The following is a 26,122-nucleotide window of genomic DNA, read 5'->3' as shown; positions in this document are numbered from 1 at the left end:
GCAACGCCAGGGACCCAAGCTAGTAAAATATAAAAATAAATAATAAAATATAGGAAGAATTAAACTATAAACAGAAATAAAATATAAAAATATGTAATAATAAAATAAAATACACCTAATAAAAGTGAAAATGTATATGTATGTAGCGGAGGTGTCCACTTACACAGACAGCCTCCCGCCTCCACAAACAGGCCTATGGCACACAGTGCCGAAGAGCCACCAAAAGCCCTCCCTCCAAGGACATTGCAGGTTATAGCCGGGGCCATGAACATGTCTCCCAACTCCTGCCAATGTCCTCCTCAAACACCATACTGCCCACCACTCAAGGAATGCTTTCATTCGGGCACAATATCTTCTTAGATTTTTGGTTTTACCTCCAGATGGGCATCACAGGGTTCCTTACTCTTTCCATAGCTGTGAAATTTGCATGACCCCGCCCACTGCCTCTCCCTTAACCCTTTCCTATGGCACACAGCAAACAGGAATTGATCAGCAACTGAACAAGAGTTTTGGGAAGAATGTAGGTGAACTATTGTGTGTGTGTGTGTGTGTGTGTGTGTATATATACACACACACAGATAATATAAAGAAATAAAATGGAAAATATAAAAAATATAAAATATAAAAATATTTTTAAAATAAAATATAAAAAGCAATAAAAATATAAAATAAAAATGTATTCCACCTCAAACCTCAATATTACCATTTATTTTCATGCAATAAACAAAAATTATATCAGATTGTTTTGCCAAAAGAAACCACACACATACTTTAAATGTCAATCATTTTTAATATCTTTAAATATATTTTCCATAATTTAAATACAAGGAAAACAAGAAGGAGAGGAAATGAGGAAGTCTTCAATATTCCAATATTTATTTACTAGAATTAATTAAAAATAAAATCCATGGCATGAGGGAAATAAATTGTGCAAATTTATATTCAATTGTATTTCTTAAAAAACCAAGTCTTTTATTTTGTTTATTTATTTTCTCTAGATCTTCACCCAGAAATTTAACAAAATCTCATTACTGATGAACAACAGTTCATAATCTCAAAAAAGAAAGCTGTAATAAAATAAAATTATCAGAAAAAACGAGAAATGGAACATTTCGTAATATTCTGAAAAAGAAAAAATGCAAAAAATATTGTAAGACCAAAAATAAGAAAAACATTCACATTAAAGCAGGATGCAAAGAATGGGAAACAGAACGTTCTAGAATGTTTTGGAACATTGGGGGGGGGGGGGAGCTTAATTAGAAAAAAGTGGGGTGTGAAAAGGCTATATATATATATATAGAGAGAGAGAGAGAGAGAGCGAGATCAATCCATCATAAATGGGATCAGATTGCACATCGTATTGTGGAAAACTTCATGACAAAAAAAATAGGGTATGCAAAGGCTCTGTCTCTCTCTCTATCTATAATATGGATGAATTAATCATCAATGGGGTTGGCTTGTATCGCAGGGAAAATGAGAAATAGAACATTATGGGGAAAAAATAACAATAATCCCCCCCAAAAAAGGAAAGAAAAAAAATAATGGTTCCGAAAATAATAAAAAACGAGATGACTGAAAGGATCTTAAACTAGACAAATCTTCTAAAAAAGCGTGTGTGTGTGTGTCCATATATATAATGGAAATTGAACAAACTAATAGGGGAAAAATCTATTTCTGGTATATATATCATTTTCAGGCACAATTGTGTATAATTTCAGTTTTTTAAGGCCGAAGGTTTCTTTCTGTAATTACTATTAATTATAGCTCATTAATTTGTTGGGTTGATAAGAGCTTGTTAATGGAGGTATTTATTGATTTGAAAAAAGTGCTAATTCCAGGCTCGTTTGTCAAAGAAACGAGACCCCAAAACATTAGAAGAAAAATAAAGTTCATGAAATACAACATTAATATACTAAATTGCGGGACTCGTTGGAGCAAAATATTCAGATTTTCTTCTTTAAATCAATGGGATTTTTCCAGATGCGACCCATTCATAAGGAAATGAGAAAAACCTCTGCAAACAGGAAGCGGAAAGGATGAACATTGCAGTGGGCGGCGGCCATCTTAAAAAAATATCCACAGCCATAACTCTTGGTGGAGTATGAAGACAGCGGCCATCTGGAAAGGACAAGGAAGAATCACGACTTTCTTTGGACAGGTTTCATTACTAGGAGTCGATTGATTTCGGGAAGGATGAGTGGAGGACTTCCATTGAAGGAAGTAATTCACTTCATAATGTCAAGCAGAATGAAGATTGTGGCTATCCTGAAAGGACAACCCACGACGCCCTTTTAGGCCAGACGCCATCTTGGAAAGACAATGGATGAAGAAGGTACTTCACTTCACCACGGATGATGCCTTTACAGCTCTCAATGATTTCATCCAATGAAGGTGAAGGAGGCAGCCATCTTGAAAGAACAATTGACGATTTGCATTTTCAATATGGAAGACATAAGGAAACGGGTGACCCGCCACTGAAAGAAGGAATTCGCTACACCATGGACATCATCTTGGAAACTCAACAATATCATCCCATTAAGATGAAGACAGTGGACATCTTAAAAGGCCAATTGCCGACTCTTGTCTAAGAGGAAACGACTTCGTTTGGATAGGACTCGTCAACATTTCGGGAATGGTGAATGGCTAACATGGAAGACACTTAGAAACGGGGGATCCTCCATTGATAGTAGAAGGAAGTAATGAACATCACCACAGATGACAATCGATTTCAGGAAGGACGAGTACCCAATATGGAAGACTTATGTGGAAGGAAGAAATTCATAATGAAGATGAAGACAGTGGCCATCTTGAAAGATGACAATCGATTTTGGGTAGGCGAGGGCCAATGTGGAGGACTTCCATAGAAGAAAATAATTCACTTAATACTCTCTTAACTCCTAATGAGGATGAAAACAGCAGCCATCTTGAAAGACCGATCACCAACTCTCATATAAGAGTAAATGACCTTGCTTGGATTCCACCGTCAAAACGATCTGGTCACTTCCTGCACAGGAGGTCCTTCCTTTCTATAGTCACCCCAAGTTTCAACTGCCTAAATTAGTCCTCTCTAGGCATTTCCTTGATCCCCTGGTGAAATGCTCCCCACACTATCAGAAGGACGAGTGGCCAATATGGAGGACATTCAGAAATAGGAGTTCTTCCATTGACAGTAGAAGTAAGTAATTAACCACTGCAGATGATGAGTGGCCAATATGGAAGACTTCCATGGAAGGAAGGAATTCATAATGAGGATGAAGATGGCGGCTAAACTGAAAAACCAATCGCCGGCTCTCCTTTGGATCAGAGTCCACCTTGAAAGGCCAATCGGCAACCCTCATCCAAGAGGAAGATGCCTCGTCTGGATAGGACTCGCTGATCAGATTTGGGAAGGAGACAAGGGCGCAATGCAGAGGAACATTGTAGGGCTGTGATCCAGCCTCAGCTTTCTGTGTCATCTTGCTGGGCGCAGAAGGCCTCGAGGTCGGTCAGCCTCTGGAGGAGGAGGGCGTCCAGCTCCCGCCCGCCCAGAGCAGCCTTCTGGGCCCGAGTGAAACCCTGGCTGGCAGGGTGGAGCCTCCCTCGTAGCCGGCGCTTCCTGGGGAGTGTGAAGTCCGGGAATTCCAGCACACGCCTCCGCTTCTGGTGGCTCACCCACACCCAGGCCCCCCCGCGACGCTCCTTTGGCTCCTCAAAGATGGTCTCCAGGGACCTGGAAGTAGAGACAGGAGGAAGGGGGAATTACAAGATGGCACTCACAAGGAGAGAAGGGGCTCCTGAAAGGGAGGAAACATGGTCGATGTTCACCACTCTATCGGAAGAGCTTCTATGGAGGCCCGAAGTAGAAACCAAATCATGAATCCCATCATTTTCAATCTCTCACTCTTTACAAGACTCATTTCCATAATTTTCCCTAGATTAAAAAGATGCCTAGCTACACATCCCTCTCATATGATCCAAACAGGAAGTGGCATGACACCACTTCCTGCTGCAGGGTTCAAACCTTGTGGCTGGAGGGGATTTGTAGTTCTTGTTGGTGTAGATCTCCTCCAAGCTGAACTCGGTCTTCTGTAACCTGGGAAAGGTTCAAGAAAATGGTATTTCAAGATGGCACCCAATTTGTCTATTGTTCAACCCATTATCAGGGCCGGAAGGACTACATCTCCCATAGATGTAGCCTATGTATCCCACCTTTTGGGTCTTGGGAGGCCCATCGGGGTCAGGTTGGGATCTGGCTTCGGGATCGCTTTCCGGATCCGGATCTGTGAGACCTTCTTTGGCTTCTTCTTCTCTGGTTCGGTCTGCGGGCAAAGGAGAAGCATATACAGGAATACAGAACGGTTCTCGGTATCTACTTCACGATTACTCACTATTATCACTTCCTTCTTCCTACTGAAGAAACTAAGAAATGCCTAGGACGGACATATTTTGGTTAAATGAAAATATGGGTAAAATACTGAAATTATGATATTGAAAGGAAGGATTCATGGTCCAAGAGCATCACAGTGTGCTGGTGGACCTAGAAAATGCATAGAGAGGACACAATTTTTCAGACATGGATATTTAACATTATAGCTAATACTGAAATAATAATAATAATAATAATAATGTTTGTGTCCCCTTTAACCTTTCTTATAATGCCAATATAGTAGTAGTAATAGCAGTAGTAATAGTAATAGCTTCTAGAAGAAGACACTATATGAATATATAATATTACATATATATACAAATATTTTTGAAAGGAAGGACTTGTGGTCTAATAATACCATAGAGCTACATTGGAGAAACCCAGAGAGGACATATTTCAGAGAATGAAGGCCATGAATAGCTCATTTCCTTTGGAATACAGGATTTCCTGTGCAACAATACCATAGACTGGCACTAGAGGACCTAGAAAATGTCCAGAGGGGAAATATTTTGTCAGATGTGGATAAACGAAACCCAGGATAGGATCTAATTCTATGGGTGGGAAGAACTTCCTGCGCAAGGAACGCCACAGAGTTGCACTGGAGAACCTAGGAGATTCCTATAGAGAGTCCTGAACTCACGGTCTGAGGGGGAGTAGGGACAGGGACCTCCAGTTCCTCCAATGAATTACAGACAGAAAACGTCGGGGCCGGAAGGCAGGACCAAGATGGTTCTGGGGTCGACAGGCAGGTCGGCATTGAGGCAGAAAAGGAAGGCTCCCACCTGGGAAGGGGAAAGACCGCAACAGGAAAAGTCTCATAACAAAATTCTATAGCAGGGGTCCTCAAACTTTTTAAACGGGGGCAGTTCACTGTCCCTCAGACTGTTGGAGGGCCGGACTATAGTTTTTTTAAAAAAAAAATCAATTAAAAAAATTCCTATGCACACTGCACATATCTTATTTTGCTGTGTGGAAGGACCCTTAGAAGGGGTTCTTTCTAGCCCTCTTTAGGCAGTAATTCCAGGAGCAGGGAATGGGAAATCCTGCAATCCTATCACTAATATCATCTGCTGTAGGTGTGTAGTGAGGGGGTCAGAGAATGGGAAATCTTCTTATTTACAGTCTGCTTTAAGCGGTAATTCCAGGAGCAGAGAATGGGAAATCCTGCAACTGTATGACTAATGTAATCTGCTGTAGGTGTGTGGTGAGGGGATCCGAGAATGGGAAATCTCCCTATTTCTAGTCTGCTTTAGGCAGTAATTCCAGGAGCAGAGAATGGATAATAATAATAATAATAATAATAATAATAATAATAATAATAACAACTTAATTTTTATATCCCGCCAACCATCTCCCCAAGGGGACTCGGGGCGGCTTACAAGGGATAAGCCCAAAAATTACAAATAAAACACAAACAATTAAAAACATCAGATAAAATATAAAAACAATCACAATCATAAATTACATCAAAACAATATGGCTGAGAAACGAACATAGCTGGCTTTGGCCTTTAAAGCCCTAAACGGTTCTGGCCCAACATATCTATCCGAACGTATCTCGACCTATCAGCCCACCAGGACCCTAAGATCTTCAGGAGAGGCCCTTCTCTCAATCCCGCCTGCTTCACAGGTGCGGTTGGCGGGAACGAGAGATAGGGCCTTTTCTGTGGTGGCCCCTCGGCTTTGGAATGCCCTCCCTATAGAGATAAGAACAGCCTCTTCACTGATGGTATTTCGTAAAAAACTGAAAACTTGGATGTTCGAGCAAGCTTTCGATTAACCCGATGCAAGGAATTCTCGACCTAGGACCGGCAATTACTGACAACGAATCAGGATCATGGCTAAACTAAGAGATGCATTGGTCTGTATTGGTGGCCCAATACTGTGAAATGTATATGTTGTGTTTTATATTTTAATTGGAATATTGTTGTTTTATTGTTGTTGTAAACCGCGATGAGTCGCCGCTTTAGGCTGAGATATCGGCGGTATACAAGCGTACTAAATAAATAAATAAATAAATAAATAGCTGAGGTTCAGGCTCAATGAGTGCAATATATCCTGAAGGGAGCGCAAGGAAAGTGCAACAATCATCCTGCAACTGTATCACTAATACCATCCACTGTAGGTGTGTGGGTCAGAGAATGGCAAATTCCAAGACCAGAGAATGGCAAATCCTGTGAATTTGTCACTGGTATCATCTGTTGTAGGTGTGCAGTGAAGAGATTAATTCTACTTCATTTTAGGCATCAATTCCATGGACCAGAGAATGGGGCCCTTTCCACACAGCTGTGTAACATCCACACGAAACTAGATCATATGGCAGTGTGGACTCAGATAATCCAATGAACAAAATCTAGCTACCAGTATTTAAAAAAAACTCTAAAATTATAACTGTAAATAAAAAACAACACTCAAACACAGGGGAACTCCAGACAAGAAACAAACAGGGCCAGCTAATCACCTCTCAACAAAGGATCCCCCTAAAAACTGTCAGGCCATGAAATGGTAATCAAGGTGGCCAATTGAAACATTCATACCTACCTCCAACAGACAAGAGTTCTTTCTCCCACCCTGGATCTTCCACAGATATATAAACCCAACGTTCCTAGTTAAAGGTTTTCCTCCGACATTAAGTCCAGTCATGTTTGACTCTGGGGTGTGGTGCTCATCTGCATTTCTAAGTCGAAGAGCCAGCGTTGTCTTTAGACACCTCCAAGGTCATGTGGCCGGCATGACTGCATGGAGCGCCGGGGCAGCCTCCCTTGGTTGGCTCACGCTGCCCATCGGGCCTGATGGATTACCTGAGCCAGCCAAGGGGGTCACAGCACCGTGTGGCCTGTCATCGCGCGAAGTCCCTCGCCAGGCACAGAGCTTTGCACGGGAATAGGTCACGCGGGGCAGCTGCCCTTGGCTGGCTCATGCTGCCCATCGGGCCCAATGGACAGTGTGAGCCAGCCAAGGGAGGAAGAGCACCGCTCGGCCTGTCCCCGCACGAAGTCCCTCGCCAGCCACGGAGCTTTGCGCGGGGATTAGCCACGTGGGGCACCTGCCCGTGGCTGGCTCACGCTGCCCATCGGGCCTGACAGATTGTGTGAGCCAGCCAAGGGAGGAGCACTGAGAGGGTGGCCTGAGAGGGCACTGTGGGGGGGGGGGGCGCTCCTCCTCCGCGGACCAGATAAGTGCCCTTGGTGGGCCAGAAGTGGCCCGCGGGCCGTAGTTTGAGGACCCCTGCTCTACAGAAATGAAGGACTTCCTCCATAGAATTGCATTGGGGGACCTAGAAAATGCCTAGAAGGGACATATTTGGTGGAAAATAGACAGACAAAGCTATAAATAATATAAAACCCTATGGAAAGGAAGGACTTCTTGAACAGGAATACCACAGAATTGCCTGGGAGGACTAAGGAAATCTCCAGAGAGGACTACTTTAAGCAGTTGAAACTTGGGATAACTATGGAAAGAAAGGACTTCCTGTGCAGGGATATCATAGAGTTGCACCACAGGACCTGGGAAATGCCTAGAGAAGACAATGACAAATCAATGGGGATTTGGGGATTGGGAAAATAAAATATTTGAGATTCACCTAGTATTACTCTTTGGAGAAACAGGAAGTTCCATCGACTTTCCGGTCACTGGGGGTAACACTGTAGTGCTGGGTTTGAAGAAGAAAGCAGAGTTAAAGTAGTGTCAAACCGGATTAATTCCGCAGTGTAGAGGCTCCCTGGGACAAACTAAACTCAAGGAAATTGGAACATTCTCCATGGAAAGCTGACCTCTATCCTTTGGTTTGGCTTCTTCCAACCCAATAAGAAAGGAAAAGCATCTATACATTCATATATATATATATATATATATATATATCTAATTACATATATACTGTATATATAAAACTGAAACATTCATAAGATTTTCATGCCCTGAATTCGCCTTTGATGTAAAAATAGGCTGACCCCAAACATACATGTTTGTTTGTTTCGCAAAGGTTCCTATCTGGGATAACTGGATCAGGATCAAAAGGTGGTGGATATATCAGTTATTCTCCAACTTAAATTTATTGGGGTATTTAGAGCACAAAACCCACCACGGTTTGAAAATACGCCCCCCAAAATGAACACCACAGCACAGAGATAGAATGGATTAGTTCTGTAGTTATATGTGGATGCAATGCTTAGACATGGCCACAAGGGGGCAATATAGAAAGGAGGATGATGATGATGATGATGGTGATGATTTTACCTGTTCTGGAGGTTGAGGCACATCCATGGTGATGGAAAGGTTGAAATCGCAGAGGTCGCTTCCTGTGGTGAACAGATAGGTGGGACTTCGGAGGAAGGAGGGTCGAACTGTCTCCATGCGGGGAGTCCATTGTCAAAAGTAGTGGAAAGCAAGGATGCAAAGATATTGGAGTGTGGCGGGTTTGGGTCCTTTGAAGCCCCAGTGAACTGGAAGAAGGTGAGCCGCCGAACTGGGAAACGTAATTTTCTGGCCCAGAGGCGAGAATAACCTGGCGAGAACAGCGCCAGAATGGTCTGGAGTCCAACGGGGCACCCACCATCTTTTTTCACAGGGGACAAGTTCAGGATTGGCCCCGTAATACTTTGGGAAAAGAGAATTGAGAATGTCCACTCAAAGGGCAGCTGCATGGCTGTTTCTTTCCAAGTTGGCGTCGATTTCTGTATGGGAACAGGCACCATTTTGAACTGGAACAACGGCGTAGCAAAGGATAATTTCGACCTCAGGTCCAAGATACAAAAGCCATCCGATTCAAGAGGAAATAACGAGAAAGTTGACTGCAAATTGGACTTCTGAACGTTCGCATTCACAACAGATGATAATAGATCTGGTATCATTTTGCGTCCGAATCTGGGGATATTCAAGGCGGGTTTCGACCTCTGAGGGGGTGAAATTGTATTGGCGAGTACAGACAGCTTCCTCAAAAGGCTCATCTCTTCAGTGCATTTGCTAGGCTTGAAAATGTCCACCAAGGAGGTGATACGCTGTCCAGTCATCCTTCTGGGAGGATCCATATTGCATGGAGATGTTTGTGGCACTTCTGCGGCCATTTTCGGTAAGCTAAATGGGTGCTTTATCGTTCGAAGAGGGCAATCGCTGTGAACGGACTGAACAATCTGAGGAGGAATCGGTTTGCTTAACAATCGTTGATTGTTTCCGGAGCTTTCCGCAGATATTTTCAGCCATTTTGGCGACCCCCAATGTAGATGGAGGGCTCTATTATTAATTCTAATGCTCTCCATTCTTCTGGAAAAGCCATCAAAAGGGCGCTCGGTTTTTAGTATTTTCCTCCGTTTCTTTCGATTGGAAGAAGATACAGCCCTGAGGCATTTCAGAGGAGGACACATCAAGATATCTGGAAGCGAGCGTCCATTTTGTAAGGCCAAACTCGTTATTTCAGAGGGATCGTCAGACATAGTATCGTCAAATTTTGGGGTATTTTCCAGCTCCTTAAAAGGTTGTGCGATTTCTTCCTTGTCGGCAGGAAATGCAGAGGTCAGCAACTCAGTTTGCTCCATTGAAGGCTCTGAAGGATCAGGTCTTTTTTTCAGAGAGGAGTCTCCATCGGGCGACGTTTGAGTTTCTTCAGGTTTGAGGAACGAAGTTTGAGTCCTATCATCTATTTGTCGTTCTTCTGGGATAAAATGTTGGGTTTCATCAGGTTTAGGGACTGAAATCTGAATAATTTCATCAACATCCCTTTCCGTAATTTTTTTGAGGCCCTCTGAAATGGTACATGTCTCAAGGACCAAGCAGAGATCATCTATGTATGGTACACTAGGCCTCAATGCTTCCACCATATTCTTTGTCCTGGTTTCAAGGCTACTGATCTCATTATTGCTGCCATTTTGACTCGTGGGTGGCATTTCTTCATTAAGGGGCAAATGCATCCTACAGACCCCAAGGTGTTCTCCATCAAGAGACACAGCAGAAGTGATGTCAGCCTCGTTGGCCATCTTGGTTGTCTCTGGACATTTCTCTTGCGACAGTGCACTTTCATTTGATTCAGGGTCACAGTAGAGTGGGGGAGAATGGGAATTGATGTTTAAATTATAGCTGAAAGAATTCCTTTCTGCGCAAAGGGTCTTGCTTCCTTCGTCCAACATAGCCAATTCTCCATCAATCGGAAGGGGAGATATCTGATTATTCATACCCTGGTCTATGGTTGGCAAAAGGACAGGATCGCAAAGAGAAGGAACACCATGTTGAAAAATTATCCTATCCTCAATGGATCCATCTTCGGTTGATGGAAGGACAATGTTCTGGAGGGGGGAGACGTCATTTTGCAAGGCTGTGTTACTTTCCATGGATCCCCCTCTTATTAGCAGGCGGGTGTGATTGTGAAGAGGAACACTGCCACTGGATCCACCTGCAGCTGATGGAATGACGCCATTTTGGAGGGGAGGGGTGCCACTTTGTAATGTGATGCTATCCGCCAGGGCTCCATCTTTGGTTGGTAGAAGGTTGAGCTGGCAAGAGCCACCATTTTGTAGATTTGCACTGGATCCATTTCCACTTGGCAGAAAAAGGACATTTTGGAGAGGGCAAACACCATTTTGGAGGGGGGAGATGCCATTTTTTAAAGTTACACTATCTGCCCTGGATCCATCTTTGGTTGACGGAAGGTTGAGGTCGCGAGGGATGCCATTTTGGAGCAGGGAGAGGCAATTTTGTAGATTCTCAAGGGATCCATCTTCAGTTGGCGGAACAAGGATATTTTGGAGGGGGAAGACACCATTTTGTACAGCCACACTTTCCACCATGGATCCATCTTTGGTTGGTGAAAGGACGAGATTGCAGGAGAAGCCAGTTTGTAGATTCTCAACACATCCATCTCCAGTTGGTGGAACAAGGATATTTCCAAGGGGAGGGACACCATCTTGTAAAGCCACACTATCCGCCCTGGATCCATCTTTGGTTGGCAGAAGGCCAAGGTCATGAGAGACGCCATTTCCTTCTCTACCTATTGTCGCTCCACCATTTCCGTTTCCATAGAATTTTGCAAGGCGACTATAGGAATGATCCACTTTTTCCTCACATTCGCTGTAAAGACCTTCGCAGCTCCAATCGTCTTCCATCTTTATTTCAGAGCCCCATTCATCCAGGAGCTCGATTCCAGAGTTTTGCCCCTCTGTTCCACAAACGAGTTCAAGAAGGTCTGTACCTGTGCTTCCAAAATCCCAATAAAGGGAAGTGTCCACAATAACCCCATTTTCGCCAGTGTAGTGATTCTTGTTTCTCCAATCCTTCTGAAAACATGAACGTTCTCCGGCGTCCGTCAAATTGCAAGGTGTTGATCCTATCGTCTCAGCGTCTTCCATGAGGCTCAGCGGCTCAAGGGATGGCAAGGTGGCTGTTTCGAAAATGGGGATTGCAACCTCCGACCTCCAACCTTCACTCAACTGGGCTGTCCTCTGTGATGCCAATCCTGTTTCGGATTGGAGGGGGTTCCCGGGGGTCAAGGGCTCTGTGGCTTCTTCTTTGGGGCCCCATTTGCAGCAGAGGGCGGCCAAGGCCTCTTCCTCTTCAGCCGGATTCGTACTCGGGACCCGGGGAGCAACATAGGGCTCTTGCACCAAAACGGCCGACATCAAAGAGGGAGGAGAAGACGACAATGACAACGCCCCGAATCCCTCTCCTGGAATCAGGGCGGCCCCGGTGCCCCGGAGTCCATCTTTAGAAGCCTTGGCCACTTCACCTCCTCAAAGGGAGCCAGGAGAAAGGCCAGTGAACAGCATTACGAGCCTCCTCCTTCTTCATCTTCTTCATCACCTGGGTCGGAAGGAGGGGAGGTACCTCCTCTTTGCTCTTTTTTCTTTTCCCTGGTGGAGGAAACAGAGGGAAAAGCTTGAGTGAGAGACCCCCAACTCTCTCCCCAATACATTACCTCCCCTTCAAAGAGCCCCCCAAATCCCCCCACTTTTCCCCTCAAGCCCCCAAATTTCTCCCCAAAATCAATTTCCAAAGAACCCAATTTTCCTTAAAAAAACTCCCTAATTTCCTCTCCAAAGACCCCATAATGTATTTTAAAATACCCTCCAATTTCCACTCAAAAGGCCCCTGAATCTCCCTTAAAAGACCCCATAAATTAAGACCCCACAATTTCATCTCAAAAGACCCCATAACCTCCTTTAAAAGACCCCTTAATTTCCCCTGAAAATTTCTCTTAAAAGACCCCTTATCTTGAGACCATAATTTCCTCTCAAAAGACCCCATAATCTCCTTTAAAAGATCCCCAAATTTCTTCTCAAAAGACCCCAATTGCCCTGAAGAGACCCCTAATTTCCCCTCCAAAGACACCTAAATCTCCTTTAAAAGACCCTTAAATCTTTAAAAGACCGCTTAATTTCCTCTCAAAAAGACCCTGATTTCTCTTTTTAAAACCCTATAACCCCCTTTAAAAGACCCCCAATTTCTCTGAAAAGACCCCACAATTTCCCCTCAAAAACCCCCACAATTTCCCTTAAAAGACCGCTTAATTTCCTCTTAAAAGACCACATAATCTCCTTTAAAATACTCCTTAATTTCCACATAATCTTCCCTTAAAAGACCCCCAATTTCATAGAATCGTAGAATCAGAGTTGGAAGAGACCTCATGGGCCATCCAGTCCAACCTCCTGCCAGGAAGATTATGAGGTCTTTTCCCCTCAAAAGACCTCATAATCTCCATTCAAAGACCACTTAATTTCCTCTCAAAAGACCTCCTAATTTCCACTCAAAAGACCCCTGAATCTCCCTTAAATTATCATATATTGTATTGTTCTTATAGTATTATTATATTATATATTATTATTATAGAAGTAGTAGAAGTATGTATTTGCAAATTATGAGAAATTATATATATGTTGTATACACACACATATATTTGGAAGGTATGAGAAATTGTGCCTGATTTATTATTATATATTATTATACTATAATCAATGAGTAATATTTTATATTATTATATATCATTGTGTTATTATAATATTATAAGGTAAAGGTAAAGGTTTTCCCCAGACATTAAGTCCGGTCATGTCCGACTCGGAATTGGTGCTCATCTCCATTTCTAAGCCGAAGAGCCAGTGTTGTCAGTAGACACCTGCAAGGTCATGTGGCCAGCATGACTTCACGGAACGCTGTTATAATATAATATTATATATTACATTATTATAATATTGACAGTTTGAAGCCGGGTCAGGGTGAGCTCCTGACCTTCAGACCCGCTCCCCTGCCCACCTGGTGGATCAAAAACAGCAATGTGAGTAGATGAATAGGAACCACATTAAGCGGGGAGGTATTTTATGTAAGAAATATTAAATATTAACTATTTTGGATTACAAAAGTGTGAGTCAAGCACTGAAAGAGTTAGTAGGTGGAAGCCTGTAAGAGCCAGGGGAACAAAGCTAGTGTCTTCCTGAGAATGAGTAGGCCAAAGCCTGTTAGAGTGAGTGGGCCTAAGCTAGTGTCGTTCTGAGGAGTGTGCGTGAGAAGCTTTGGTGAAAGAAGCCCCAGGTTAAAGGCCTTACTATGTGAAGCTCCAGGATAAGTTCATTGTGAGAGGAGGCTCTGTGAGATTGAGGCTGTTTATCTGCATGAGGAAGAAGCCCAGCATGGAAGGAAAGAAGGAAGTATAAAGGACTTTATTTGTGTTATAGAAACCTTGTTATTGTAAATAGTGCAACTATATTATTTTACTACGAAGAAAAGCCTTCTATGGAAGATATAACTTTGGTCTGTGTGTTTTTGTTCTTTTTATCACTTCTGGTTACTGGTGCTGGGTTACACTGCTACTAATAAGTTACTCTGCTATACATTCATGGGGAGGGTCCTTCATTAATAAGCCCACTCGTCCAACATTTTAGGCACAGCGTTTCGGAGAAAAGTTGACGAAGAAAGAAAACTTTTTGGCAAGGAGGAGGAGCAACAGCACACCCCTGTGGCTGGAACCAAGCACAGCCTCCAAAAGATGCCGAATGATGAGAAATAAGCCTAACCCTAACCCTATCTATTGCCTGTCTTGACATTGTATACTCGGCATTGAATGTTTGCCGTATATGTGTTCTGTGATCTGCACTGAGTCCCCTTCAGGGTGAGACAGCCAAAATAGAAGTACTGTAAATAAATAAAATAAAAATAAAAATATAATATCTATATAAATAAAAATGCAATGTTCATTTGTGGGATTAACATAACTCAAAAACCACTAGACGATTTGACACCAAATTTGGACACAATACACTGATCAGGCCAATTAGTGACCATCACTCATAAAAACACTGAAAAACACAGTAGAAGGGACTTAAAAAGTCACACACCTCCGCCCAAAAGATGCTACAACGCATGCACAAAATGATTCCCCCTGGCAAACAAAACACACAATAGCATATCCACACTCTCTTCCAGACTACAGCTCCCAGCATCCCTTAGATCAGGCCCTTTAGGAGAGGAGGTTTAGCACAGCTGGTAAATCATCAGCAATTATAAGATCTATCAACCAAAAGGTTGCAAGTTCGAAGCCCCAGGTTGGCATGAGCTGCTAACTGTCAGCCTAGCTCATTGTTTACCTAAGCAATTCGAAGACAGCTTTAGCTGTGATTAGAGAAGTTAGGTACCGCTAAAAGTGGGGGAGGTGTTTTACGACGCCATAAAGAAAAAATATCAAAAAATGCTGGTTGACCAAAAGGAAGGAAAAGTCCTGATGGCTCTTCGTCATAGAGAATAGACTCAAGCCCAACCTTCCATGGCACCAAAAACAGCTGGACACTGAGTTGAAAGAAAAGGGGAGGGGGGAGAGAAAGAAGGAAGGAGAGAAGGAAAGAAAAAAAACATAACAAATCTTACTAATGGGAGTTTTAGGGGGTTAAATTATAACCTTATGCATTTTGCCGGGTACCCAAGCTAGTATTATATATATAACATATTAATAAAAGAATACTATAAGAATATAATTATAACAATAAGAATAGAAATATACCTATACAATAATAATATTATACTATAATATAATAATCCTATAAGAATACAATATATAAGAATGATATAACAATAACATAATATTATATTATACTAATATAAGAAGACTATAAATATAAAATGACTATAAGAATATTATATATAAGAATACAAATATAACATATTTATAATATAATATATTACAAAAAGAATATAATATAATAAGACTGTAAGATTATAATATATAACAATAATATAACATAATAATATATACTTATATGCTATAATACTATAATATAATAGAAGAAGAGTGGACTATATAAGAATATAACTGTAATATATAACAATAAAACATACAATAATACTATAATATAATATAGGAATACCATAAGGATATAGTATATAAGAATATATTAGTATAACCTATAATCTATATAAATAAAAATAAAAATGTAATGGTTGTTTGTGGGATTAACAGAACTCAAAAACCACTGGGGGAATTGACACCAAATTTGGATACAATACATCTATCAGGCCAACAAGTGACCATCACTCAAAAGAATTGATTTTGTAATTTGGGAGTTTTAGTTGCTGGGATTTATCGTTTACCAAGAATCAAAGAGCATTCTGAACTCCAGCAAGGGTGGAATTGAACCAAACTTGACACACAGAACTCCCGTGACCAAAAGAAAACACTAGAAGGGTTTAGTGGGCATTGACCTTGAGTTTTGGAGTTGTAGTTCATCTACATCCAGAGAGCTCTGTGGATTCAAACAATGAAGGATCTAGACCAAACTTGGCATGAATACTCCATATACCCAAATATGAACACAGATGGGAGTTTGGGGAAAATAGACCATAACATTTGGGAGTTGTAGTTCACCCAAAATCAAAGAGCATTCTAAACCTCACCAATGATAGAATTGGGCCAAACTCACCACACAGAGACCCCCATAACCAACAGATAATACTGTGCTTTCTGGTGGTCTTTGGCAACCCTTCTGACACCCCCTAGCGACCCCCCAGGGGCCTGATCCCCAGGTTGAGAAATGCAGCCTTAAGGCCTTCTATATTAGTTATACTAGTCCAACTCCCTTCACCAGGACAAGAAAACATAATCAAAGCCCTCCTGATAAAAAGCCACCCAGCCATAGATATAGGTAGATAGACATGATTCATGTGCGCGCACACACACACATATATATGTATATGACAGATATAGTATCATAGATTTGAAAGGGACACCTAAAGAAGGACAATTATATGCTGCATGTTCCAGAGTAGGCAAACCAGACAATCCCTACACCAACACTGACAAAGAAAAAAAAAAGAAATACTGTTTACACACAAGCAGAAAGACATTACATATATTAGAAACCAACAGTTTTTCATTGCCTTATTTTCCAAATCACAAGACTGGACCACAGCAATGCATGACAAGGGACAGCTAGTATTATATAATATAATATATAAGAATACAGCATATAAGAAAAATATAACTATAGTATAACAATTATATAAGACTATATATTACATAAGAATATAACATAATAATATAGAATAGCATAAGACTAAAAGAATATAAAATAAAATATTAATATCTGTAATAATATTATAAGAAAGTAAGGAGAGTATAAGAATAACATATAATAATAATATGAAAATATACTACTATTATTGTTCATTCGTTCAGTCATTTCCAACTCTTCGTGACCTCATGGACTAGCCCACGCCAGAGCTCCCTGTCGGCTGTCACCACCCCCAGCTCCTTCAAGGTCAGTCCAGTCACTTCAAGGATCCCGTCCATCCATCTTGCTCTTGATCGGCCCCTCTTCCTTTTTCCTTCCATTTTCCCCAGCATCGTCTTCTCTAAGCTTTCCTTTCTTCTCATGATGTGACCAAAGTACTTCATCTTTGCCTCTACTATCCTTCCCTCCAATGAGCAGTTGGGCTTTATTTCCTGAAGGTATGGACTGGTTGGATCTTCTGGCGCTCCAAGGCACTCTCAGAACTTTCCTCCAACACCACAGTTCAAAAGCATCTCTCTTCCTTTGCTCAGCCTTCCCTAAGGTCCAGCTCTCACATCCGTAGGTGACTATGAGGAATACCATGGCTTTAACTATGCGGATCTTTGTTGCCAATGTGATGTCTCTACTCTTCACTATTTTATTGAGATTGGACATCGCTCTCCTCCCAAGAAGTAAGTGTCTCCTGATTTCCTGGCTGCAGTCTGCGTCTGCAGTAATCTTCGCTCCTAGAAATACAAAGTCTGTCACTGCCTCCATGTTTTCTCCCTCTATTTCCCAGTTGCTAATCATTCTTGTTGCCATAATCTTGGTTTTTTTTATGTTTAGCTGCAACCCAGCTTTTGCGCTTTCTTATTTCACCTTGATTAGAAGGCTCCTCAGCTCCTCCTCGCTTTCGACCATCAAAGTGGTGTAATCTGCATATCTAAGGTTGTTAATGTTTCTTCCAGAAATGTTTACCCCAGCCTTGCATTCGTCAAGCCCCGCACGTCGCATGATGTGTTCTGCATACAAGTTGAATAGGTTGGGGGAGAGTATACAACCCTGCCGCACACCTTTCCGAATCTTGAACCAGTCTCTTGTTCCATGGTCAGTTCTTACTGTTGCTACTTGGTCCTTGTACAGATTCCTCAGGAGACAGACAAGGTGACTTAGTATGCCCAGACCACCAAGAACTTGCCACAATTTATTATGATCCACACAGTCAAAGGCTTTAGAATAGTCAATGAAACAGAAATAGATGTTTTTCTGAAACTCCCTGCCTTTCTCCATTATCCAGCAGATATTGGCAACTTGGTCTCAGCACAACAACAGAGAGGAAACAAACAAGGACATTTAATCACCTCTCAACAAAAGTTTGCTCCAGGCACTGTTAGGCCATTATATGCTAATCAAGGTGGTCAGTTGAAACATTCACACCTAGCTCCAGCAGACAATTTATTTACTTTATTTATTTACTTTATTGGTATACCGCTCTTCTCAGCCCTTAGGCAACTCAGAGCGGTTTACAACAATTTAGGTATACACAATACAAAATCAGACAAGAGTCCTTTGCCCCACCCTGGTCATTCCACAGATTTATAAACCCATTTTCCTAGTTCCAACAGACCTCACTACCTCTGAGGATGCTTGCCATAGATGCAGGCGAAACGTCAGGAGAGAATGCCTCTAGACCATGGCCATATAGTCCGAAAAAAACCTACAACAGCCCAGTGATTCCGGCCACTAAAGCCTTCGACAATACATTAATTTGGTTTCTCATTCCTCTACTTTTTCTAAACTACTATTATAAGAATAAAATCGTATAAATCTAACAACATATAACATAGCAATAGCACTATAATACATTGTATATTAATATAACAATAACAACATATGGTTTTTGTATGTTTTTTCGGGCTATAGGGCCATGTTCTAGAGGCATTTCTCCTGACGTTTCGCCTGCATCTATAGCAAGCATCCTCAGAAGTAGTGAGGTCTGTTGGAATTAGGACAATGGGTTTATATATCTGTGGAATGGCTGGGGTGGGGCAAAGAGCTCTTCTCTGCTGGAGCTAGGTGTGAATGTTTCAGCTGACCACCTTCATTAGCATTTGAAGGCCTGGCTGAGCCTGGGAAAATGTTTTGTTGAGAGGTGTTAAGATGTGCCTGGTTGTTTCCTCTCTGCTGTTTTGCTGTAGTAATTTTAGAGGGGGTTTTTTTAGAGAGGAAACAACCAGGCACATCTTAACACCTCTCAACAGAACATTTTCCCAGGCTCAGCCAGGCCTTCAAATGCTAATGAAGGTGGTCAGCTGAAACATTCACACCTAGCTCCAGCAGAGATGAGCCCTTTGCCCCACCCCAGCCATTCCACAGATATATAAACACATTGTCCTAATTCCAACAGACCTCACTACCTCTGAGGATGCTTGTCATAGATGCAGGCGAAACGTCAGGAGAAATGCCTCTAGAACATGGCCCTATAGCCCGAAAAAACCCACAAGAACCTAGTGATTCCAGCCATGAAAGCCTTCGACAATACAAATAACAACATAATAATCCAATGATATAATTTTCAAATAGAACATATAAGATGAATATACCATAACTATAAAAATTCTGTAAGAAGAATAGAATAGACTAGAATAACAGTATTATCACCGAATGGCAAGGTCTTCTCTCTGAAGGGGCTTCCTCCCTCCCTCCCTCCTTCCTTCCTCCCCCTCCCCTGAGGGAGGGGCCACTTCCGGCAGAACCCAAGACCGCGCCTCGGTGGGAGCCTTTCTCCTGCTTCTCATTCTTCTCCTCTTGCTTCTCCATCCTTACCTGCTTCGGCCGCCGAGGAGGCCTGCCTCCCTCTCGCGCCGCGACTATCCTCCCGCCCCTCTCGGTGACCCGCCGCCTCCACTTCCGCCTCCGCTCTGTCCCGCCACTCGGTGGTTCTACATCCGGGGACTGACTCCAGTGCCTTCCTTCCGCCTTGTCCCAATCTTAGGAGGAAAGAGATACCCGGATGGGGACGCTCTAGGCCTCCGTGGTGTTTATACACGCGCCGGGAGTCCCGCTCTCCATTCGAAGCCCAGGGCATTCCAGAGGCAAGGGGTGGTTGGGTCTCAGCCTCTCCGCCTCGCCTGGCCCCGCCCCATTTCCCGGTCGCAGTTGGTTCGGCCCGCCATTCAGGAGACCCAGGTGGGTTGAACCATTATGATCTACATAGGGGGGAATCCCGCAGAGGCCTGCCTGCCTGTCTCCCTTCTGTAATATGATACAGTCATAATATAATTGTAATATATTATAATAATATTAATTTAAGAACGATAATGTAATAATATAATACTGATATGATTGTAAGGTAATGATAATATAATAATAATAATCTATATAAATAAAAATGTAGTGTTCGTTTGTGGTATTCACAGAACTCAAAAACCACTGGACGAATTGACACCAAACTTGGACACAATACACCTATCAGGCCAATGAGTGTCCATCACCCCTAAAAACACACTAAAAAACCAGCAGAACCCCCCCCCCCCAAATAAGCTATATATACATATACACCTGCACACATACATACACACACACATGTGTACACAAGCACACACAAATATACACGTACATATAGACATGCACACATACATGCACACATACACATATATTTACATATACACATGCATACATACACATATATACACAAGCACACACATATACACAATATACATATGCACATATACACCTATCTATCTATTTGTGTATATGTGTATATATGTGTGTTTGCATATATAGATAGACAGAGATATATACACACATACACACACACAAACAAACCATATATGCAGACTGGGCCACAGCAACACATGGCAGGGTACGGCTAGTCTATATAAATAAAAATGTAATGTTCATTTGTGGGGTTAACAGAACTCAAAAACCACTGGACAAATTGACACCAAACTTGGACACAATACATCTATCAGGCCAATGAGTGTCCATCACCCCTAAAAACACACTAAAAAATCAGCAGAACGGACTTAAACCCCACCCACCCCCCAATAAACTATATATACATATACACTTGCACACATACATACACACACACATGTACACAAGCACACACAAATATACACATGCACACATACACATATATTTACATATACACATGCATGCATACATAAACATATATACACAAGCGCACACGTATACACAATATACATATGCACACACATACATCTATCTATCTATTTGTGTATATGTGTATATATGTGTGTTTGCATATATAGATAGATAGATAGATAGATATATATACACACATTCACACACACACACACTGTATATACAGACTGGGCCACAGCAACGCATGGCAGGGTATGGCTAGTCTATATAAATAAAAATGTAATGTTCATTTGTGGGGTTAACAGAACTCAAAAACCACTGGGTGAATTGACACCAAACTTGGACACAAGACACCTATCAGGCCAGTGAGTGTCCATCACCCCTAAAAACACACAAAAAACCCAGCAGAACGGACTTAACCCCCCCCAAAATAAACTATATATACATATACACTTGCACACACATACATACATACACACACACATGTACACAAGCACACACAAATATACACATACATATAGACATGCACACATACACATATATTTACATATACACATGCATACATACACATATATACACAAGCACATACAATATACATATACACATATGCACACACACACATATACACCTATCTATCTATCTATTTGTGTATATGTGTATATATGTGTGTTTGCATATATAGATAGAGATACATACACACATACACACACACAAACAAACCATATATGCAGACTGGGCCACAGCAACACATGGCAGGGTACGGCTAGTCTATATAAATAAAAATGTAATGTTCATAGAATCATAGAAACAAAGAGTTGGAAGTGACCTCATGGGCCATCCAGTCCAACCCCCTGCCAAGAGGCAGGAATATTGCATTCAAATCACCCCTGACAGATGGCCATCCAGCCTCTGTTTAAAAGCTTCCAAAGAAGGAGCCTCCACCACACTCCGGGGCAGAGAGTTCCACTGTTCGTTTGTGGGGTTAACATAACTCAAAAACCACTGGACGAATTACTGCCAAACTTGGCCACAAGACGTCAACTAACCCAAGGAGCGACCATCACTCAAAAAAATTGAATTTGGCATTTGGGAGTTGGGGGGAATAGACCTTGACATTTGGGAGTTGAAGTTGCTGGGATTTATAGTTCACCTACAATCAAAGAGCATTCTGAACCCCACGAACGACAGAATTGGGCCAAATTTCCCACACAGAACTCCCATGACCAACAGAAAATACTCAAGGTCATCCAGTCCAACTCCCTTCACCAGAGCAAGAAAAGGTAATCAAAGCCCTCCTGACAAACAACCATAGATATAGATAGATATGATTCACACACGCACAGATATAGTATCATAGATTTGAAAGGGACCCCTGAAGAAGGACAATGATATGTTGCATGTTCCTGAGTAGGCAAACCAGACAATCTCCACATCAACACTGACAAAAAACAACAAGAAATACTGTTTACCCACAAGCATAAAGAAATTACATATATTAGAATTCAACACCTTCTCGTTACTTTATTTTCCAGATCACCAGACTGGGCCACAGCAACATGTGGCAGTGGACGGCTAGTCTATATAAATAAAAATGTAATGTTTGTTTGTGGGATTAACAGAACTCAAAAACCACTGGACGAACTGACACCAAATTTGGACACAATACGCCTATCATGCCAACAAGCCAAAAAACAAAACATGCATTACAATGCATGCGCAAAAAACATATAAACACAAACACACATATATACACATATACACAAATATATACACACACATATATGCATATACATACACACAAAACACAAAAACACAGACTGGGCCACAGCAATGCATGGCAGGGGACAGCTAGTAATCTATATAAATACAAATGTCATGTTCGTTTGTGGGATTAACAGAACTCAAAAATCACTGGACAAATTGCAGCCAAATTTGGCCACGAGACACCTCCTAACCCAAGGAGTGACCTTCACTAAAAAAAAAAATCGATTTTGTCATTTGGGAGTTGTAGTTGCTGGGATTTGTAGTTCACTAACATTTAAAGAGCGTTCTAAACTCCACCAATGATGGAATTGACCCAAACGTGGCACACAGAACTCCCATTAACAACAGAAAACACTAGAAGGGTTTGGTGGGCACTGACCTTGAGTTTGGGACTTGTAGTTCATCTACATCCAGAGATCACTGTGGACTCAAACTTAAAGAGACTTAAAAAGCCAAAAAACAAAAATTACATTACAACGCATGCGCAAAACCACATATATAAACGCAAACACATACACACAGATATACACACATAAAACACATATAGACAGATGGCCACAGCAACATGTGGCAGGGGACGGCTAGTAAATAAGGGGGATTCAGGGCATTTTCCAAGTAACATCACCGAAACATACAAAGTAAACAGCATAACATAAAATTAACAAAACAACATAAGCATAAAATTATCAGAATAACACATGTATATTAAAAGTAATCCTGCCTGTTCAGAGCAATTAAAAGCTGGGACAAAGCTAGTGCAAACTCAAAATATGAGGGAATTAAGATCAGTGCTATAACTCTGGACTAGAACTGGTCATTCTCAAAGGCCACCAGGTCTTCAAGCTCTTACAAAAGGAGGGGAGGGATGGGGCCTGTCTTATTTCCCTTGGAAGGGCGTTCTAGAGGCGGGGGCCACCACCCAGAAGGCCCTCTCTCTTGTCCCCACCGACCCTTCCAATATTTTCGGTTGGTCATGGGAGTTCTGTGTGGCAATTTTGGTTCCATTCATCATTGGTGGAGTTTGGAATGCTCTTTGAATATAGGTGAACTATAAATCCCAGCAACTACAACTCCCAAATGACAAAATCACCCCACCCCACCAGTATTCAAATTTGGCGTATTAGGTATTTTGGGTGCTTCAGAACCCCCCCCCCCCCCCCCCCCCCCCCGCTTTTAAGTGGTACCTATTTATCAACTCATATTTCCTTTCGAACCACTAGGTAAGCGGAAGCTGAGCTAAAGGCCGGGAACTCAGCCTGACTTCAAACTGATAGCCTTTCAACTGACAAAATTAACTGCAGCTGGTGGTTTAACCTGCTGTGCTCAAGCCCAGCATTTTAATAACATTGATAATAAAACTGTAATAAAAGTTTTGTGTATGTGTCAAGAGCGGCTTGAGAAACTGCAAGTCATTTCTGGTGTGAGAGAATAGGCCATTTGCAAAGACGTTGCCTATGGGATGCCCAGATGTTATACCATCCTGTGGGAGGCTTCTCTCATGTCCCTTCATGGAACGCTGGAGCTGACAGATTCAAACCACCGATCTTTTGGTCAGCAGTCCTGCTTGCGAAAGGACAAAACCCATTGCGCCATTGGGTACTCCACTGATCATATTTTTGTTGTTCATTTGTTCAATCGTCTCCGACTCTTCATGACCTCATGGACCAGCCCACGCCAGAGCTCCCAGTCAGCCACTGATTATATACTATAGTAATAATATAATAGTAATATAATAATGATAATATCATTATAATATAATAATTAATGGGGAGATTCTCAGTCCTTGTCTAATGCAATTCTATGGTGAAATACATTTTCTTAAAGGAATATTTCTATTTTTTGAAGGATTTGAAGCCTCAAGATGAAAACCAACAAAGTCTACAAACTCGTCATCCATAAGAAAGGCTTCGGCAGCAGCGGTTAGTTCATGGGAAACTAAATATTGCATATATATATATATATATATATATATATATAATTATTACTGAAGTATAGCATTATAAGTAATATTAAATTATATTATTTTAAAATTATATTATAATAATCAAATATATATTTAAAATATTAAAATATATTATTGTTTTGAAATTATAGATATTGTTCTTATTAAATTATGATTACCGTTATTAAAATATATTATGAAGTATTATATTAAAACATATTATTCTTAAAATATTAATAGTCATAACAATTATTATTTATTGCTTTGCAGATGATGAGCTGGTGGTCAATCCCAAAGTATTTCTTCATATTAAATTGGGAGATATTGTGGAAATCGCTCACCCCAATGACGAATACAGGTCAAATATTAATTATTAATGTTATTATTTTAAGTTTTCATGTATTTATATTCTAATGCATTTGTCCTGTTTTTATGAGCATAGTATTATTTATATATCTGTATTAGGAGGAAATTGGGATAAAAATAAAGAAAATATAATAATTGTTATAGTAAAGGCTTTCTGTATATATTTCAGATTTCAATATTAATGTCAAAAAGACGTATGATTTTCCATAGGATTTGTGCTACATTAGAATAGTAAAGACAAATATCACTTAAGTAAAATAAGCGTTAAATATTAAATAACCAGAAAAATAAACTAAGGTGTAAACACTAAACTAATCCTGTATATTATATAAATGATCCAAAAAGCTACAGACCAATCTCCCTGTTGTGCCACCTCTACAAAGTTCTGGAGGGACTTATTTTGCATAGAATTATGGAAAAACTAGACCCCTGTCTGATCCCACAGCAAGCTGGCTTCATAAAAGGCAAAAGCTACACATCGCAAGTGTTGAACCTCACTCAGCACATAGAAGATGGTTTTGAAAGGCAGCAGATCACAGGAGCTGTCTTCATATACCTGTCAGCAGCCTATGATACTGTGAACCACCGCCTCCTCCTGAGAAAAATGTATGATATCACAAAGGACTACCACCTCACCCGCCTCTTAGGAAACTTGTTACAAAACAGGAGCTTTTTCCAGGGTCAGAGAAGCAGATGGCGGAAACAGAAGAACGGCCTGCCTCAGGGGAGCGTGCTTGCCCCATCCATGTTCAACATCTACACAAATGACCAGCCACTGCCAGAAGGGACAGAGAGTTTCATCTACGCTGATGATCGTGCCATTACTGCTCAAGCAGGGAGCTTTGAGATGGTTGAACAGAAGCTCTCCGAAGCTCTAGGTGCTCTTACTGCCTATTACAGGGAAAACCAACTGATCCCCAACCCATCTAAAACACAGACATGTGCCTTTCATCTCAAGAACAGACAAGCATCCCGAGCTCTGAAGATCACCTGGGAAGGAATCCCACTGGAGCATTGCAGCGCACCCAAATATTTGGGAGTCACTCTGGACCGTGCTCTTACCTACAAGAAGCACTGCCTG

General features: G+C 41.5%; 2 protein-coding genes across 3 annotated transcripts in view; one reads left to right on the top strand and one right to left on the bottom strand.

The window, feature by feature from the left end:
• Nucleotides 1-770: 770 nt before the first annotated feature.
• PRR14L (proline rich 14 like) lies at nucleotides 771-19,789 on the bottom strand. The gene is made up of 7 exons (XM_067473339.1): nucleotides 19,686-19,789; nucleotides 8,641-12,239; nucleotides 7,988-8,056; nucleotides 5,046-5,187; nucleotides 4,189-4,298; nucleotides 4,001-4,072; nucleotides 771-3,709 (listed from the first exon to the last, which is right to left on the bottom strand). The coding sequence occupies exons 2-7, from the start codon at nucleotides 12,006-12,008 to the stop codon at nucleotides 3,439-3,441; spliced, it is 4,032 nt and encodes a 1,343-aa protein (XP_067329440.1). The 5' UTR covers nucleotides 12,009-12,239; nucleotides 19,686-19,789; the 3' UTR covers nucleotides 771-3,438.
• Nucleotides 19,790-19,828: 39 nt separating this feature from the next.
• The window catches only part of DEPDC5 (DEP domain containing 5, GATOR1 subcomplex subunit), a 37,952-nt gene continuing 31,658 nt past the window's right edge, over nucleotides 19,829-26,122 (top strand). For both annotated transcript variants that reach the window (XM_060785219.2, XM_067473338.1), the window contains exons 1-3: nucleotides 19,829-20,048; nucleotides 24,579-24,652; nucleotides 24,946-25,033. In XM_060785219.2, the coding sequence (XP_060641202.2) occupies nucleotides 24,595-24,652; nucleotides 24,946-25,033 (146 nt within the window). In that variant the 5' untranslated portion in view covers nucleotides 19,829-20,048; nucleotides 24,579-24,594. The remainder of the gene's footprint in view (nucleotides 20,049-24,578; nucleotides 24,653-24,945; nucleotides 25,034-26,122) is intronic.

The sequence above is a fragment of the Anolis sagrei genome, chromosome X, assembly GCF_037176765.1.
Source record: "Anolis sagrei isolate rAnoSag1 chromosome X, rAnoSag1.mat, whole genome shotgun sequence".
In the NCBI taxonomy this organism is placed as follows: domain Eukaryota; kingdom Metazoa; phylum Chordata; class Lepidosauria; order Squamata; family Dactyloidae; genus Anolis; species Anolis sagrei.
Note: the sequence above shows the minus strand (reverse complement) of the source record. Positions and strands in the feature narration are given on the sequence as shown.

Excerpts from the sequence above, each read along its gene's own strand:
- PRR14L (XM_067473339.1), bottom strand. The coding sequence starts at position 12,008 with ATGTCGGCCGTTTTGGTGCAAGAGCCCTATGTTGCTCCCCGGGTCCCG. Across the intron at positions 4,073-4,188 it reads GGCCTCCCAAGACCCAAAAG|GTTACAGAAGACCGAGTTCA; the intron begins GTGGGATACATA and ends AACCTTTCCCAG. Across the intron at positions 3,710-4,000 it reads AAATCCCCTCCAGCCACAAG|GTCCCTGGAGACCATCTTTG; the intron begins GTTTGAACCCTG and ends CTCTACTTCCAG.